We start from the raw sequence: 15,257 nt of genomic DNA, 5'->3' as shown, positions 1-15,257 counted from the left end.
TCCCAAGCACGTATTTGAAGAAATTTATTGGTCTGGCAAAAGGATGTAACAGGGCCCACTGTTTACTGGTAGATTGTTATCTACAATTTGGCTTCCACTGACTTACCATATTGCATAAGGGGCTAAATATTAAGAAGCAATCTCTAAGAAGTATTTTTCAGATGGAACTGTTGTACTCTTCTCTAGTGTTTATCCCTGTGTTATTACAGTCTGCAACATTATACCAATGATGTAATGAAAAAGTAAGACTGCACATGAAAGAGAAAACATGACTGCATCTTAGAAAAATTCTGATTATCTGATAATATTATTATGTCATAAATAACATTTTACAAAAAGGACATGAGAATACATTTAATGTACTTGTTGACATTTTTTATTTAAATCTGGTTTAACTGTATGTCACTGTTAAAAGCAGCTCAAACTACCGAGGCTTGTGGGGATTATAAAATCTCCAGGTGGTATACATTGTATATTCTTTTCTGTGACTATTAAAAAATAGAATACGAGAATGAATGACCTCCAGGGCTGTACCTTAGACTGTGATCACATAGGGGGACATTTATCATTGTTTGCTTTGGTAAGCTAGTTTTGAAGGCATTTTTTGCATTTTTTTTGCTTTAGTTTTGCTTATGTGCTACATATTTATCATACTATTGCAAGGGGTTGATAAATTTGGAGCACATAAGGAAAACAAAAAAGTTGCAGCTGAGACTTTTGTGAGACTTTATAAATTTGCTCACGTACAGGAGTTTTGTACTCCAGGTCAGACCTGGAGCAGACTTGCGACTCTTTGTAAAGGGTTTGCAACTTTTTTTTTCTTTTGCCTACGTGCGACTTTCGCACATCATAAATACGTAACCACTGCAAAGTGAAAACTGAAATTTGCTTAGGTAAGGATATTTGTAACTTTTTACTTACCTACAAAAGTTGCACAAAAAAGTGCTTTGGCGCACGTGCAACTTTTTGTGCGCCCGGAGTAAGCAAAAAACAAAACAAAAAAAAAAAACTCTAAATATCTTGATAGATATCCCCCATAGTGCTTAGTACTTCCTAGAAATGATCATTTCCAATAATTGGTCTGTGTTATGTTTTTCCAATTGCAATTCAAGTACTCAACTTAAGAAATTACAATTTAAGAATTTCATATGTATTCTTTTTTTTTTTCTAATTCACCCAAGTGCCCATGTGTTTATAATCATTTTTCCTTCTTCCTAGATTCTCTACTTCTTCATCTTTCATATGCCTTCACTTTATTAACTAAATTAATCCAAACCTCTTTATCCGGGACACATTGGTTAAACCATCCTCTCAAAACTACCAATCTTGCAAGAAAAAAGTTAGTTAAAGGGGTATTCCGGCTTTATACATCTTATCCCCTATTCAAAGCATAGGGGCTAAGATGTATGATCACAGGGGTCCCGCCTCTTGGGACCCCCACGATCTCAGTGCAGCCCCCAGCATTCTGTTCCAGGCGCTGCCTCTGAGACGGGGACGTGACATCATGCCACGCACCCTCCCTTCATGTCTATGGGGGGGGGGCGTGACGTCTGTAAAGGATGTCCTTTATTTATTTTTTTTATTTTTTTAAGTCTATTAAAATAACAGACAAATGGCATCCATTTGCATCAGTTTGTTAGTATGGTTAGTAGCAGCAATAACAGGAGACTAGTGGGACGAGATACAACGACCATGTAAACCTAGCCTTAACCGGATAATGAAAAGTAGTGAAGAAAAAGATTATTTGTAAGTTAGATTTAGGGAGGAAGCTAATGAGAGGATCATTTACCAGAGGGTTGGGAGGAAGTTCATTAGGGGATCGGACCAGACTTGAGGTTTATGTGTAAGGGATGCAGTGTGTATTGAGAGAGAGTATAAAGGGTAAGCTAAAAGTTGAGTTTTGCAGAGGCTGAGAGGAATAGCTATTTATTTTATATATTTTTTCTTTTTTTAAATATATTATTTACCTCTTCTTTTTTCATAAAGTCTATTCCCCCTTCCCTGTTACTTACCAGTTGCCAGAGAGGGGGGACATCCTATGTGCCCCCAGCAGCCGATGTAGTGACGAGGGGACTCAGCACATACAATCTTCTGCTTTCTGCATCTTTTCTCTATTGTGAGTCCAGCCCGTCACATGGAGCCTCACAGCCAGGGGCTCATAAAGGTGCATATTTTCCTACCCATTGAATTCAACGAGCAGCAAAATCGGCTGCGTATTTTACCACTCATTGACTTTAATTGGTAGGAAAATACGCAGCAGCAAATATGGCACCTGTAACCCTAAAAGTTGCAGAAAGGTCCCTCCTCCGCCCCCGTGTGACGTCACACTCCGCCCCTCAATGCAAGCCTACGGGAGGGGGGGGGGGGTGACAGCTATCACGCCCCCTCCCTTAGGCTTGCATTGAGGGGCGGAGCGTGACGTCATACGGGGGCGGAGGCGTGATGTCACACGCCGACGCCCCGGTGGTCGTCTGTAATCAGTCCCGGAGCGAACACGCTCCGGGGACTGATTGCAAACGGGGTGCCGCGTGCATGATCCCGGGGGTCCCCAGCGGCGGGACTCCCGCGATCAGGCATCTTATCCCCTATCCTTTGGATAGGGGAAAAGATGTGTAAGCACCGGAGAACCCCTTTAATACTCTGGCATGTGACCGCTATATGATCACTGCATCATGGGACTATTAGTTATTAAAGCTGAGGAAGCTTTTCAAAAGTTGGGTTTGATGGGCGCACAGAACTTTGGTTCTCTGGAAACAAATTCAACATGATTGCAATAACCCTCAACACGTGTATAAACCATGCCAAAGAGCTCTAAAACCATGTATAACGCTGCCAGGCTCACCTAGGAATGTTTTCAAGATGTTTAAGGGTAGGGTCACATGTAACGGATCCACAGCCTATTTTAGGCTGCGGATCCGCCGGTGACCCGACCCATTTTGTGCCTCCAGCTGTTGCCACCCCCATTCCCCCGCCTATGTCCCCTGTGTAGCTGCTGGTAGTGGAGGATTGCCGCTGCGAGTAGGCCAGGGGCGGAGCATGGTGGGGGAATGGGGGGGGGGGTTAATGGCAACAGCTGGAGGCACAAAATGGGTCGGGTCACCGGCAGATCTGCAGACTAAAATACGCTGTGGATAGGTTAGGTGTGTCCCTACCCTTAAAGGGGTTTTAAGGCTAAGTTAATGTCAAGATTACGGCAACATGCGGTAACCCATGGCAACTAGCACCATGTTAAAACATTGCACTAGCACATTCTGGATGCCCTCCGAGATATTGGAAGATGCAGTGGCTTTTTCATAGTGTCTAAAAAGATTCTCCTTTTTTTGGGAGTAGCAACAGGTTTTGAGGCTGGCAAGTGAAGATGCAATGGCCTTTTCCAAGCGTTCCAAAACTTCTTCCTTTTGGGAGTTGCAACAGGATTTGGTGTCCCAAAGAAGAAATAGCATTTGTATAAAAAGCCAAACAGATTATCTTTTTTGGGGGATCATGGTTTGTGTGTAGGCCTGGCTGGTAGTAGTAGCAGCCAGAGTGGCGGACTGGTGGTAGCCAGTGGACAACATAAAGTGGTGGACCTCTGAGCTCTAAAATCTGGTTGAGGTCAAAGACACTCAAGTCAATATGTTTACCCATGACTGGCAAATGCTGCCTACTGTTGTGCGGAGGAAAGGTTTTTCACATTATCTTATAGAAGTCCACAACACAGCCACCGGGTATCATGTTATTGATCACAAGATGTCAGGTGCCAGTTGTTTCTAACACAGTGATAGTTCAGTGTATGATCCCTATGATGGATAGCAAGTTGGACTTTCTGAATCCCACAGCAACTATTCTGTGGACTAGAAGTCCCTTACTTTAATCCTTTTTTTTTAGACTGACATTGAGTGTTGACCAGGACACTGAAAATTAATTCAGCATAATGGAGAGGAGCTGGGTAAAATCAGCACTGAACTGTATACTGGAAGATTAGACATATAGTCATAGTACTAAAGAAACTAATGGTGTTTTAAGTGCTGTATAAATATGGGATTTACACATCATTAGTTCTTTAATCCATCTCCCACGGATGTATATGGACATGAAAGGCAAATGACAAGAAATACTGTGTTGTAATCTTTATCTTCACAGGATTTTAAGTAAGATAGCATAGTGGCTCAGACATCCATAAAACCATCTGTGGTCAGCTTATGAAACAGGATCTCTTTACTTTCAGGAATATCAGACTGCTCAGTCTCACAAAAAGCTTCATGCTCCAGAGATCAAAACTGGTCATCAAATTACAAAGACAGTTCATGGCATTATAGGAAATCGCCTACATAACAGAGGTCTATTGTAGCACAGAGAGGAAAGGAACATCCCAAGTATGTAATCTAGGAGAAGAAAGTTGTCTTGTTACATCCCCACAAAGAAGTGGGGTCTATTGTTTTATACTAAAAACTTATCAGTGATTACACTATATGGCCAAAAGTACATGGACATCACTCGTTTCAGCCACACTCACTGCATAAAATCAAGCACACCGCCATGCAGGATCCCTGGGTAAATTGGAATTGTGCTTTTGATTCTTTTTTTGTATAAATATAAACAGGCTTGCAACTCTTAAAAGGGGACCTAAGGATAGGGGATAAGAAGTCTGATCACGGGGGTACTGCCGCTGGGGGCCCTCACAATCTCCGGGCTCAGGAACAGGAACAGAAAAGCTTGGAGCTTCTGTGTTTGTGACCTCATGCCATGCCCCCTCCATTCATGTCTATGGGAGGGGGCATCACTGTTAGTACACAGCCATCACGTCCCCTCCCATAAACATGAATGCTGCAGTGCCGGCCCAGAGATCGTGGGGAGTCCCAGCGGTTGGACCCCCTGTGATCAGACATCTTATCCCCTGTCCTTTGAATAGGAGATAAGACGTCTAGGGGCGGAGTATCCCTTTAAGCTCTGTCCAAGCTCTGTGAAGTAGTCACCAAAAAGCATCTACAACAAAGCTAGGTCATGATCAAAGAAAACTGTATCAGTATAAAATGTATCACTGATACTGTATCAGTGTGAAATGTATCAGTATAAAATGGGTCACAAAGAATAATTTACATTGGATTAGCTGGAAACTAAACCCAATAGACAGTACGGCAGGACTTGAAACAAAGCAAAAACAACCAATGTATCTGAATGATGAACAGATCTCAAAATTCCTCTGTAGTGACGTTAAACTGTTATTTCTAGTATAACATGGATGCTGGATACATTTATTCCAGTACTAATGCAAAAATCTTTTGTCTTCTATTAAATTTTGTAAAAATCCTCCATTTCTAAAATATGTACACAGGAGACAAGAATCAGTTACAGTCACAATACACAATAAAGGGGAGATCTGAAAGGCTGGAACATGCACTTTCAAAAGAAGTGAAAAACCAAAAAATGAAAACTATGTTACTTATGTATGACCTAATTGTGTCCATGTACTACTGGCATTTTTTATACACACGGCTGGAGGATTTTAAATGGAATATGAACAGGAGGAGCCTGATCCTGTAATTTACAAGGATACATGAATCAAAGTACTCTCCTGTAGGGACATCATTCACTATGCTGTTATGGTGGCGATGAAAGGGTTACATAACCTGAGGCAAAAGCATCCAATCCCCACCTTGCAGGCTGCCAAGCCACAGATTACTCCCGGAGTGAACACATGGAAAACTCCTTATCAAAGGGAACTCCAAACAGAAAAGTCATGTATTGCCCAGGGTAAAGAGGCTTTTTCCTTTTCATTTAACACTTCATAGCCATAAATGCTTCGGGAAGCTTGCAGCTGGACACATGGAAAGTACATTTTAATGCAAAAAATTCCTGTCTCTGGACCTGCTAACTAAAAGAGTTAAATCATTTTATTACATATCAAGCGTCCTGGTTTTTCAGTGTATATCATGGTAAAAGTACAGTATAGTATCTTCGGTACTTAGAATCAGCATAATGTAAAGAGAACCTGTAATCGCTTTCATATTGCCTGAACGAGGAGTTATCAGGGCGGTCTCTAGTGGCTTCTGGCAGCTCCGCTAGCCTTGTTTGATCTTTTCATATATCCAAACAAAGGAAAGGCCTTTCAATCAAGGCTTGTGGGGTGGGAAGAAGAAGCCAGAGACCGCCCGATCACTCCTGGTACTGGCAGCATTAAAATGATAACAGGTTCCCTTTAAGGGTAGGGTCACATGTGCAGTATTTTGCAGTGTATTTGCTGCTGCATATTCTGCTACCCAGTGAAGTTAATGGGTAACAAAATCAGCTGCATATTTTTCTTCCCATTGATGGGTAGGAAAATACAAAGCAGCAAATACGCATCAAAATACGGCACGTGTGACCCTACCCTAAAGAGAACCTTTATTAATACAAACATTGATTTACAAAGACCACAGCTCTTCTGCCTAGCTTAGAACCAATCTTGGGAGGTATTGCATTGCAGGTGTACTATTGTTTAGCTAACTGTGGGGCACTAAAGCCCCAATGTTAGTACAGAAAACCATTGGATAAATGGCAGGGGTCCCATACTTTATCACCATTCAGTTCTGAGAGCCACCGTCTGGCTTAGAGGTAACTTAGTGTAACAATTAGGACTCATACATATGTTTATTAAACACAGACACTACTATGATATTTTATGGGCTCAAGTATACAACCATAATACCACTTTCTGCATTAACCATGAACAAGGGTGGGATTAGAACCCATCTTATCACTGCAGAAAAGCTTTTCTAAAATTTGGGATCTGAGTCTGTGATCTTTAGACATCACTAAGGGTTAACAACCAGCTGCTCTTCTTAAAACAGTGACGCTTCATACACTGACCAGGGTGCTTAAAGGGGTTATCCAGCATAAGGTGATTTTAGTACGTACCTGGCAGACAGTAATGGACATGCTTAGGAAGGATCCGCGCTTGTCTTGGGGCTAAATGACTATGTTGTGAGATTACCATAACACTGTGGCTAGCTGTTTGTGAACTAGTATTTCCTGTTTGACTTTTCTTTTTTTGACTACAAATCCCACAATTCCATCTTCCTCCATCCCACACATCAGCCACCCCACCCATTGAAACATAAATGAACTGTATCCATTCAAATCAGTGTGGTTTTCAAGCAGGGTGCCTACAGCTTTGGCATTAGTTGCAGATTGATCCCTCCACCCATTGAAGCAGACAGGCTCCCTGTCATCAGCTGACTAGTGAGTCAGGTCTCGGACGCATTGCAAGCTGGGAAAAATGTGAGACAACAGTCATTTTGAATGCTGTTAAAATAAATATTGGGGTGAAAATCACATAAGAATTGTGAGAAAACCATCACACACAGGTACAGACACTATATTATGAACTACAATAACTTTACAGCCCCTGTAGCATAGTCAGATAAAAAAAATTCCTGGAATACCCCTTTAACTCAGAAACAAAAGTCTGGACTCAAAGTCAACAACAGCAAATACAGGGGAGGAGGCTGAGTGGCACCCAACAGTTCTACAGGGGAACAGGAACGTAGGTGGCACTAGCATGGTTAGACCCATTTTGTGCACTTAGACTCGTAAACGTCTGTAACCCTGCTGGTGCTGGAGAGTGCCACTCATCTCCATTCCATGTATCTTAATATAAAAGCTAAAGCAAGGTGTAATTTAATTTACAATGAAAAATAATTTTTTATGGTTTCCTTAACGGTTAAATTCTAGTCAGAAACGGTCTTCTAAACTGAGCCTTTCAAGAAGACATTTTGGTTTCGGTCAGTTGATTTTCTCTTTCTTTGAAGTAAGGTAGGTCAGATGGGATTGCAAAAATGTCCCCTGATTTTGTGTTGCAACACTGAACTTCATACAAACATGTTGTAATGTTTGAAGTAAAACAGATACATGTTACTGTTTATGGACACTAAACAATGAATGACAGCAGAGGCAATGGCGTTCAAGGGAAAGAAGATAAAAATTGCTTCAGATCGGAGCCAGAAAAAAAAATTGGTGCCATCATGGCAACTATAAAATCCTAGTCTAGTGATAGCGTCCGCCTTTCAAAACAGTCATAGGATCCCTCTATCAAGCTTATGTGCATTTGGCAAGTGGATATTTTTACCTACGGCAGAATAAGTTAGGCCTCTAACACGCCAGCTTTTATCATTCCCAGGGCAAGGAATGGCAGTTCACTAAAGCCAGACAGGATTTGTCAGACTATAAAAGCTCTTGTGTGCTTCACCTGTATTAATCTTTTAACTATGAATAATATAAGAGACAGAAGCTATATGAATCAGCAGCATAAAGACACATATGAAGCTTCCTTCTTTCAAAGTGGACATTGTGGGAGCATGTATGCAACAAGTATAAGAAAGAAAGGGGACAATGCAATGTGTTGTCCCCAAGGAGGGGTTGGGATGACCCATTTGAACACTTGGGGGAGGGTGCATGGGAGAAACAGGCAATGGTGCAACATCTAAGGCCCCTTAGATGGGGTAAGATAAGTCACTGCTTGGAATTCCACAGGAAGTCACTGTTGTGTTCTCTGTTGTGGTTTCTCAGGACCCTATTAAGATTTATTTAAGTCTCCTTCAGCTCCTGTCACTTGTTCTACCTCTGGTTACTATGTTATTCATACTTTGCAAAAATGAATCCCAAATCAAAAACAAGTAAATATTGGATACATTCAAACTTTAAGACATGTATTTCATGCACACTACACATCATTTAGAGGTGGTGGTCAGAGAGGAATGCCAACCTTAAATATGCTCTTTCCTTTTAGCCCCTCTTCGACTGACATACAGAGAACTGTACATCAATCAAGAAAAGGTTGTGAGATGAGGTGGAGTAAGAAGGCATGCAATGCTGTGGCACTTAAGCAGCTCGGCTCCACCTCCTTGACACTTGGATGTGAAATAAAAAAGCCATGTTATGAGTATGACAACCACCATCAGCTCCAGAAAAAATGCAGCTTGTTTTTAGACCCTGAAAGCTATCCAACAGTGTGTGCAGAAAATAGACCTGACAGATTTCCTTTAAAGGGGTACTCCGGTGGTCAATGTGTTTTTTGAGTTTCTACTTACCCTTGCAGGTGAGTTTTCCTGTTATCTCTGGTCTCGTGCTTGCTCTTTTTTTTGTCTTTCCTTTCCTTTCTTTTGCCTTTGTTTTAGAAACTAGAGCTCCCAGCATGCCTTGTAGCCTGTCTCCTCTTCCAGTGCCCTGCCCAACTTGTTTTGCGTTGCCGCCCAGCCCTATTTGTGGCTGGCTTCCCCCCCCCCCCTTTAGCACTCCCTTTCCCCACCCTGCTCATTAGTATATTCATCCCACCCTCACTGTCAGCTTATCACCCCACAGTCCCCACATCAGGGAATTAATTGTCAGCAGGGGGAACTGATCATATGTGACCTGCGGGCGCTGCTCTGCTTCTACCCTCCAAAAGCAATGTCCCCGAATCGGCGAAAGGGTTATCTGTGAGCCGCAGCGCTGCACATTCTTGCCATGTTGAGGAATGAATGAATTGTCGTCCACAGCGCGCTGTCCCCACATCATGGAACTAATCATATGTGACCCACAGGCGCTGCTCTGCTTCCTTTTTGTTTAAAAAGAAACAAAAAAGAGTCATTTACTACTTACCAAATCCCAAGAATAAGAGCCTGCTCTTCTGCACACAAATCAGGCATCTGGAATTGATCGGGATCTGCTAGCTTGATTTTATTAAGAACCGTGTCATCCTGTAAGTCATGATTCTGTCAGAGAGAGGGTCATAATTAAAACCATGAATGTGAAGACAGTGTAGCATCACACAACAATTCTTGAGGAGATTTATTCTGGTTACAAATAAACTGCATAAAGCCTGGCCCTGTTGTTAAACTAAAATGTAGACAGAAAATAAAGATGCAGCATTGTCTGAAAAGGCCTCATCTAGCTAGTAACTCTTGCCAGTAGAAAAAAAAAAAATATTACAGAGGATCTATGGCTTTTTTTTTATAGATACTGTTTTACTAAGTCTATGTTCATGTGGGCCACGTAAGACATCAGCCCTGAGTGAGAGAAAAATTCACCAGCTGAGAGGTTGGATGCCCTGTGGCCTTAAAATTGGACTGATGGAACTAAAGGGGGGAATGCTAGCTTGAAGGACTTCTACAGGATAGGTCAAGTGTAAAGAGAAAAAAAAATTAAGAGCTGTCTGTTGCACTGAAGTTGGTATCAACCTGGGTTAAGTTTAAGTGTTCTATATGAACATAACATTGATCTGTGTAAAGAGAGGAGAACTATTACAAGTACACTACTGTGTTGTTGCTGTGCGAGTTTACCTTTAGTAGCGCCCATTTCATAAAAAGACTTGGACTAAGACTTTAAAGGTATTCCTGGTTTATACATATTATCCCCTATCCAAAGGATATGGGAAAAGATGTATGATCGCAGGGGTCCCGCCACTGGGGACCCCCGCAATCTCGGTGCAGCCCCCGACATTCTGTGTCGAGCACTGCCTCTGAGGCGGGAACATGACGTCATGTCACGCCCCCTCCATTGCTGTCTATATGGGGGGGCGTGACAGCCGTTATGCCCCCTTCCATAGACATGAATCGAGCGGTGTGGCATGACGTCACTATGGAGCGTGGCCGTGACATCCCTGTCTTGGAGGCAACGCCTGGCACAGAATGCAGGGGGCTGCACTGAGATGGCGGGGTCCCCAGTGACGGGACCCCTGCGATCATACATCTTATCTCCTATCCTTTGGATAGGGGATAAGATGTATAAACCCGGAATACCCCTTTAACAGCTTAGTGGTCTGGGGCCCCACTACCATAGTGCAGAGGGTTGGGTGTGATACATGCTTGCAAGCATGCATTTCATTCAAAGCCGTGGGCTATTGGTCACAAATACTTACATAGAAACAGGGAAGATCTGTATAAGGTGGCGGGTGCAACATTGTGAAAAAAACATCTATACTGAGCTGGCTGTGGTACCGGGTAGCCTCTTAGGGATCCACAACAAAACTTTAGGATCAGCAATAGCTGGCAGACACTTTGGGTGCCACATGACTCTCAGTATTGTATGGCCCCATGGCCTCAGTAGCACCGCTTAAAAGTAAACAAAAAACTTAAGTTTTGCGACTTTCATGTGTTTTGTACCTCTAAGCGTGACAAGCAACCACAAAGCTTACTGTGTCAAACTTTAGCAAGTGTTTTTGCCACTGGTATGAAAGAAAATAAAGTGTCCTTTTCAACTATTACAGTAGGGAAGAGTCATCAATTCATCAGATGAGACATTCCTCCAGGATTCAAGCTTAGCCAACTAAGAGCTCATGTTTGAAGCCATCTGATCCCTATGATCAGCATCTTAGGTATGTTTTAACTTGATTTTGTGTCAGCTTTTTAGCACTGTTCAAGTTTAAATGGCCAATAATGTACAAATGTGCTGACAGACTGCATCTAATGCCTAATGAAATCTTGTCAATGCCATATAATATCTATGATTCATATAAGGTCTATACATCTTTTGAGATGAAATAGATATTCTCAGTCACTCATAAATACACCCATCTTAAAGTGTACCTGTCAATAAAACATCTTTGACATGTCCTTGTCAGTAGGGATCGACCGATTATCGGTTTGGCCGATATTATCGGCCGATTATCACGATTTTAGGCATTATCGGTTTCGGCAATTAACTCGTCGATAATGCCCCGCCCCCGCACCACCGTCCCCCCACCGACCAGCCCCGGCCCCATTGCCATCCCCATCCCCGGTTTTATAATTACCTGTTCCCGGGGCCCGGGGTCAACGCTACTTCTGGCTCCTGCTGCGTCCTGCGTTACGCTGTGCGCAATGACGAGTGACGTGACGCGACGTCACCGTCAGTGCGCACAGTGACAGCTCAGGAGGACGCCACCGGAGCCAGATGTAGAGTAGACCCCGGGCCCCGGGGACAGGTAATTATAAATTCGAGGATGGAGGAGGCAATGCGGCCAGTGCGGTGTGGGGTGCGGCGCGGTGCGGCGGTAGGGGGCGCGGAGCGGTGCGGCGGTGGGGGGGCGTTGGCGTAGATGGGACTCAGGACCCCCGGACAGGCAGGGGGAGATAAGCGGGTGGCGGCAGCGGTCTATGGCACTACATAAGCCGCTGCAGTTCATTGATTTAAAGTGCCCGCTTTAAATCAATTATCTGCAGCGATGTGGGGTGGGGGGGTAAATAGCCGATAACTTATACCGGAATATCGGTATAAGTTATCGGCTATCGGTCCTAACCTCCACAGATTATCGGTGTCGGCCTTAAAAAAAACGATATCGGTCGATCCCTACTTGTCAGACCCCAATTGATCACAAGTGCTCACTTCTCTCCCCACTCTGTGTCTATGAGACCAAGACGTCCCCATTGACCGACGTTATGAGTCCATCCTGGTCACGTGACTGGGAGAGAACACGGTAAGAGCACATTTCTCCGGTTGGGGTCAGATATGTCTCTACAACATATAAAAGGCTTTTTTTTTTCTTCATAACAGTGCCCATTTAAGTCATGAGCTCTGGTAGAAGGATAAATATCCAGCAACAAACATGTATTGCTGAAAAGAAAATGTGTTTACACTGCTTGCACTTTCAGGAAAATGCAAAGATAATAAAGTATGATCTCTATAAACGCTAAATACAAGATTTGACATAATTTATAACCTAAATAATTATGAACAAACCTTCACACATATTCATGGTTTATACATTTCAGAATACCTGTTTAATGTTGATTGTCCCCCAAGCAGGAAATTGGATAATATTTTGATTATTCATATAATTTGATAATTACATAAAACTACAACATATGCAACAACATTATCCAATAAAGGTCCATAGCTACAGGCAAAAATAACCCATTGTATTCTGACAACATTCAGAATGCAGTTTATATATAAAGAAAAAAATTGTGATGACAGAAAAGGAATGTAAGGGGGGAAGGTATCGGCTGTATTGAAGTGATGATTTGGTTAAACAAGAGACAAGCACAACTGATTATTTTTCTTTTCATACCTTAGGCAAGTTCTCTACAGGGGTTGGAGCGGGCGTCAGTCCATTGCGTAAGAAGGAATCTTCTTCCCTTTGCACATCTATGACAAGTTGAGCCAAGTCGTTTTCCTGAAACCGTGTCCGTTTTCCCAAAGCACCTGCAGGAAATGAAGACACAATTCACATCAATTTACTGCCTGTCAGGGAACAATCCCAGCTCCTCTCGTTTTTTTTTTTTTTTTGTCTTTTGCTTAACAGGAGAAAGGAAATGCCGCCATTGAGACAGTTAACTCTTCCAGTGTGGAAAGAAAGGAGTGTGTATGGTGCATGCATCCACAGACACTGCAGGTGACAAGTGACCAGGTCTGTTACTTAGTCACTGTGCAGCATTGTAATGTTACTATACCGCTCACACCTAATCATTCCGTGGGGACTCTCCCACACAGCACAATGAGAGACGCCAGGCTCGCACAGTGCATTGTTTAAAATGTGTCCAACATAAAAAAATAATCACATATGTATGAGGTTACCCGTCAGGTTCCTATGAAACATGCCTTTTAATTAAGAAGTAATGGCCTTACGACTGCTCCTCTTCTCTGTAGAGAACGGTTTATTTCTGTGCAGGTTGTAGAATAAAGATGCTGATGAAAGCTAAAAATAAAGGGCTATGACGGAGAGTAGGTGCCTTATTCATGTGATTCTCTGGTATCTGTTATGGAATCCCTCATTGCTCGGACAAATACACAGTCTTCATTCCAGCAAACATATGGTACTTGTATAAAACAGGGGCACAGGGTGGCTCAGACACAATACTATGGGATAGTCTGCAGCTATTTCATTTAATAGAGGGGAGGGGAAGGGAAAAGCTACTGCTATCATTATGTAGATTCTGTGAACACACACACACTCACGAGATAACCATATAAATACATAAGACACAAGAAATCAAGTGGTTGCCTGTGTACAGTATATATGTGTATATTGGTAAACAGTTTTTAAACCCATCAGGTACAGGAACAATGATGTTGCATCTATGTTTTACTTATAGGATATAGGTTTCATAGATCCAAAACCTTTCACAATAGAACAATAAAGGAGATAAAAACCTAGTTCAGGGAAACTCAAAACAGAATTCTAATGTCAAGATTTAAGAGGCAGTTTGAGCCAGATTGTGGAAAATCTGTCCTTATTGGTATCATATTACTTTAGAATACTGAGGTTTTAAAAGTCATCAAGAAGGGTTATACCCTAGAGTTCTGGCATCATTTACCAGACAGATTAATTATAAATGCAGTAAGGCCCTTGTATGCCATTTCTGATAGATATGTTAATCAGAAAACAAGCCCTAGGACCTGTTCCATTAAACCAAATTGGCCAAGGGTTCTTTTCAAGAGACTTTCCAGTGCCCAAGCAGAGCGGATCTTGGCCCTCATCATGGATCTTCACTTTCTGAAGAAGATTCTGTTCAGAATGAAGTCACGGCTCTTTTGGAGCATTGAGAAGTCATGGTATCTCTCGACCATTCAGATGCTTATCTGCATATTTCTATCACAGAGGAAAACAGAAAGTAACTCAAAATGGCTATTCATCATCAAGGTGTAATTTACCATTGGCGGTTCAGAGCCATGTCTTTCGGCCTTTCTTACTCTTCTTGTGTCTTCAAGAAGTTAATCATTGTCAGTACTCCTGGAAGTGGCCTCAGCGCAGTGGAGTCCTGTACAGAGCGGGGAGGAGAGGGAGGGGGAGGGAGGGCATGAATATTCATAAGCCAGGCGGTGCTGCGGACGAGCGGCGCTGATGTCATAGTGCAAGATGGAGCCTTGTAACCCCGCCCGTGCCAATTAGAAGATCATTTGCATATAAATAATAATGGAGATAACGGGTGAATGGCAGGACGGATCTGGGCATGGTAGGCAGCATATTGATCAGCGTCCCCCTTACTACCAGCTAGTACCTCTGGTTAGTGTGGGTGGAGTTTTGTGACAGTTTTCCTTTAAATAAAATCCAACAATAGAATATGAAGCACAAAGCACTCACCAGGCAGAATCTTCACTTTATAGCAGGTAAATTCTTTATTATAATAAGATATAAGCAAAATTTAGAAAAATTTGTTTCGGCAAATTTACTGGAAAAATTTGGTTCAGTCTGAATTTATTTGCGTATTAAAAATGGAATTTTTCTGGCCTACAGAGAGCCTCAATAGCGGTGTAGAACACTTTGCCTTGCTGTAACATGCATAGGGTGTGTACTGGGTTAGTGAAATAATACTAGTATTCAGTATGACATGCAGATTAGA

General features: G+C 42.4%; 1 protein-coding gene across 1 annotated transcript in view; it reads right to left on the bottom strand.

Annotated features, from left to right (window-relative positions):
• The window catches only part of TTC27 (tetratricopeptide repeat domain 27), a 367,717-nt gene that overhangs the window by 181,600 nt on the left and 170,860 nt on the right, over positions 1 to 15,257 (bottom strand). Inside the window, exons 8-9 of the mRNA XM_056567404.1 lie at positions 12,986 to 13,119; positions 9,598 to 9,710 (exon numbers count right to left, since the gene is read on the bottom strand). Of these exons, the coding sequence (XP_056423379.1) occupies positions 9,598 to 9,710; positions 12,986 to 13,119 (247 nt within the window). The remainder of the gene's footprint in view (positions 1 to 9,597; positions 9,711 to 12,985; positions 13,120 to 15,257) is intronic.

This window comes from Hyla sarda, chromosome 3 (genome assembly GCF_029499605.1).
Source record: "Hyla sarda isolate aHylSar1 chromosome 3, aHylSar1.hap1, whole genome shotgun sequence".
Taxonomy (NCBI): domain Eukaryota; kingdom Metazoa; phylum Chordata; class Amphibia; order Anura; family Hylidae; genus Hyla; species Hyla sarda.
The sequence above is the reverse complement of the archived record's forward strand: the minus strand, read 5'-3'. Positions and strand labels throughout refer to the sequence as shown.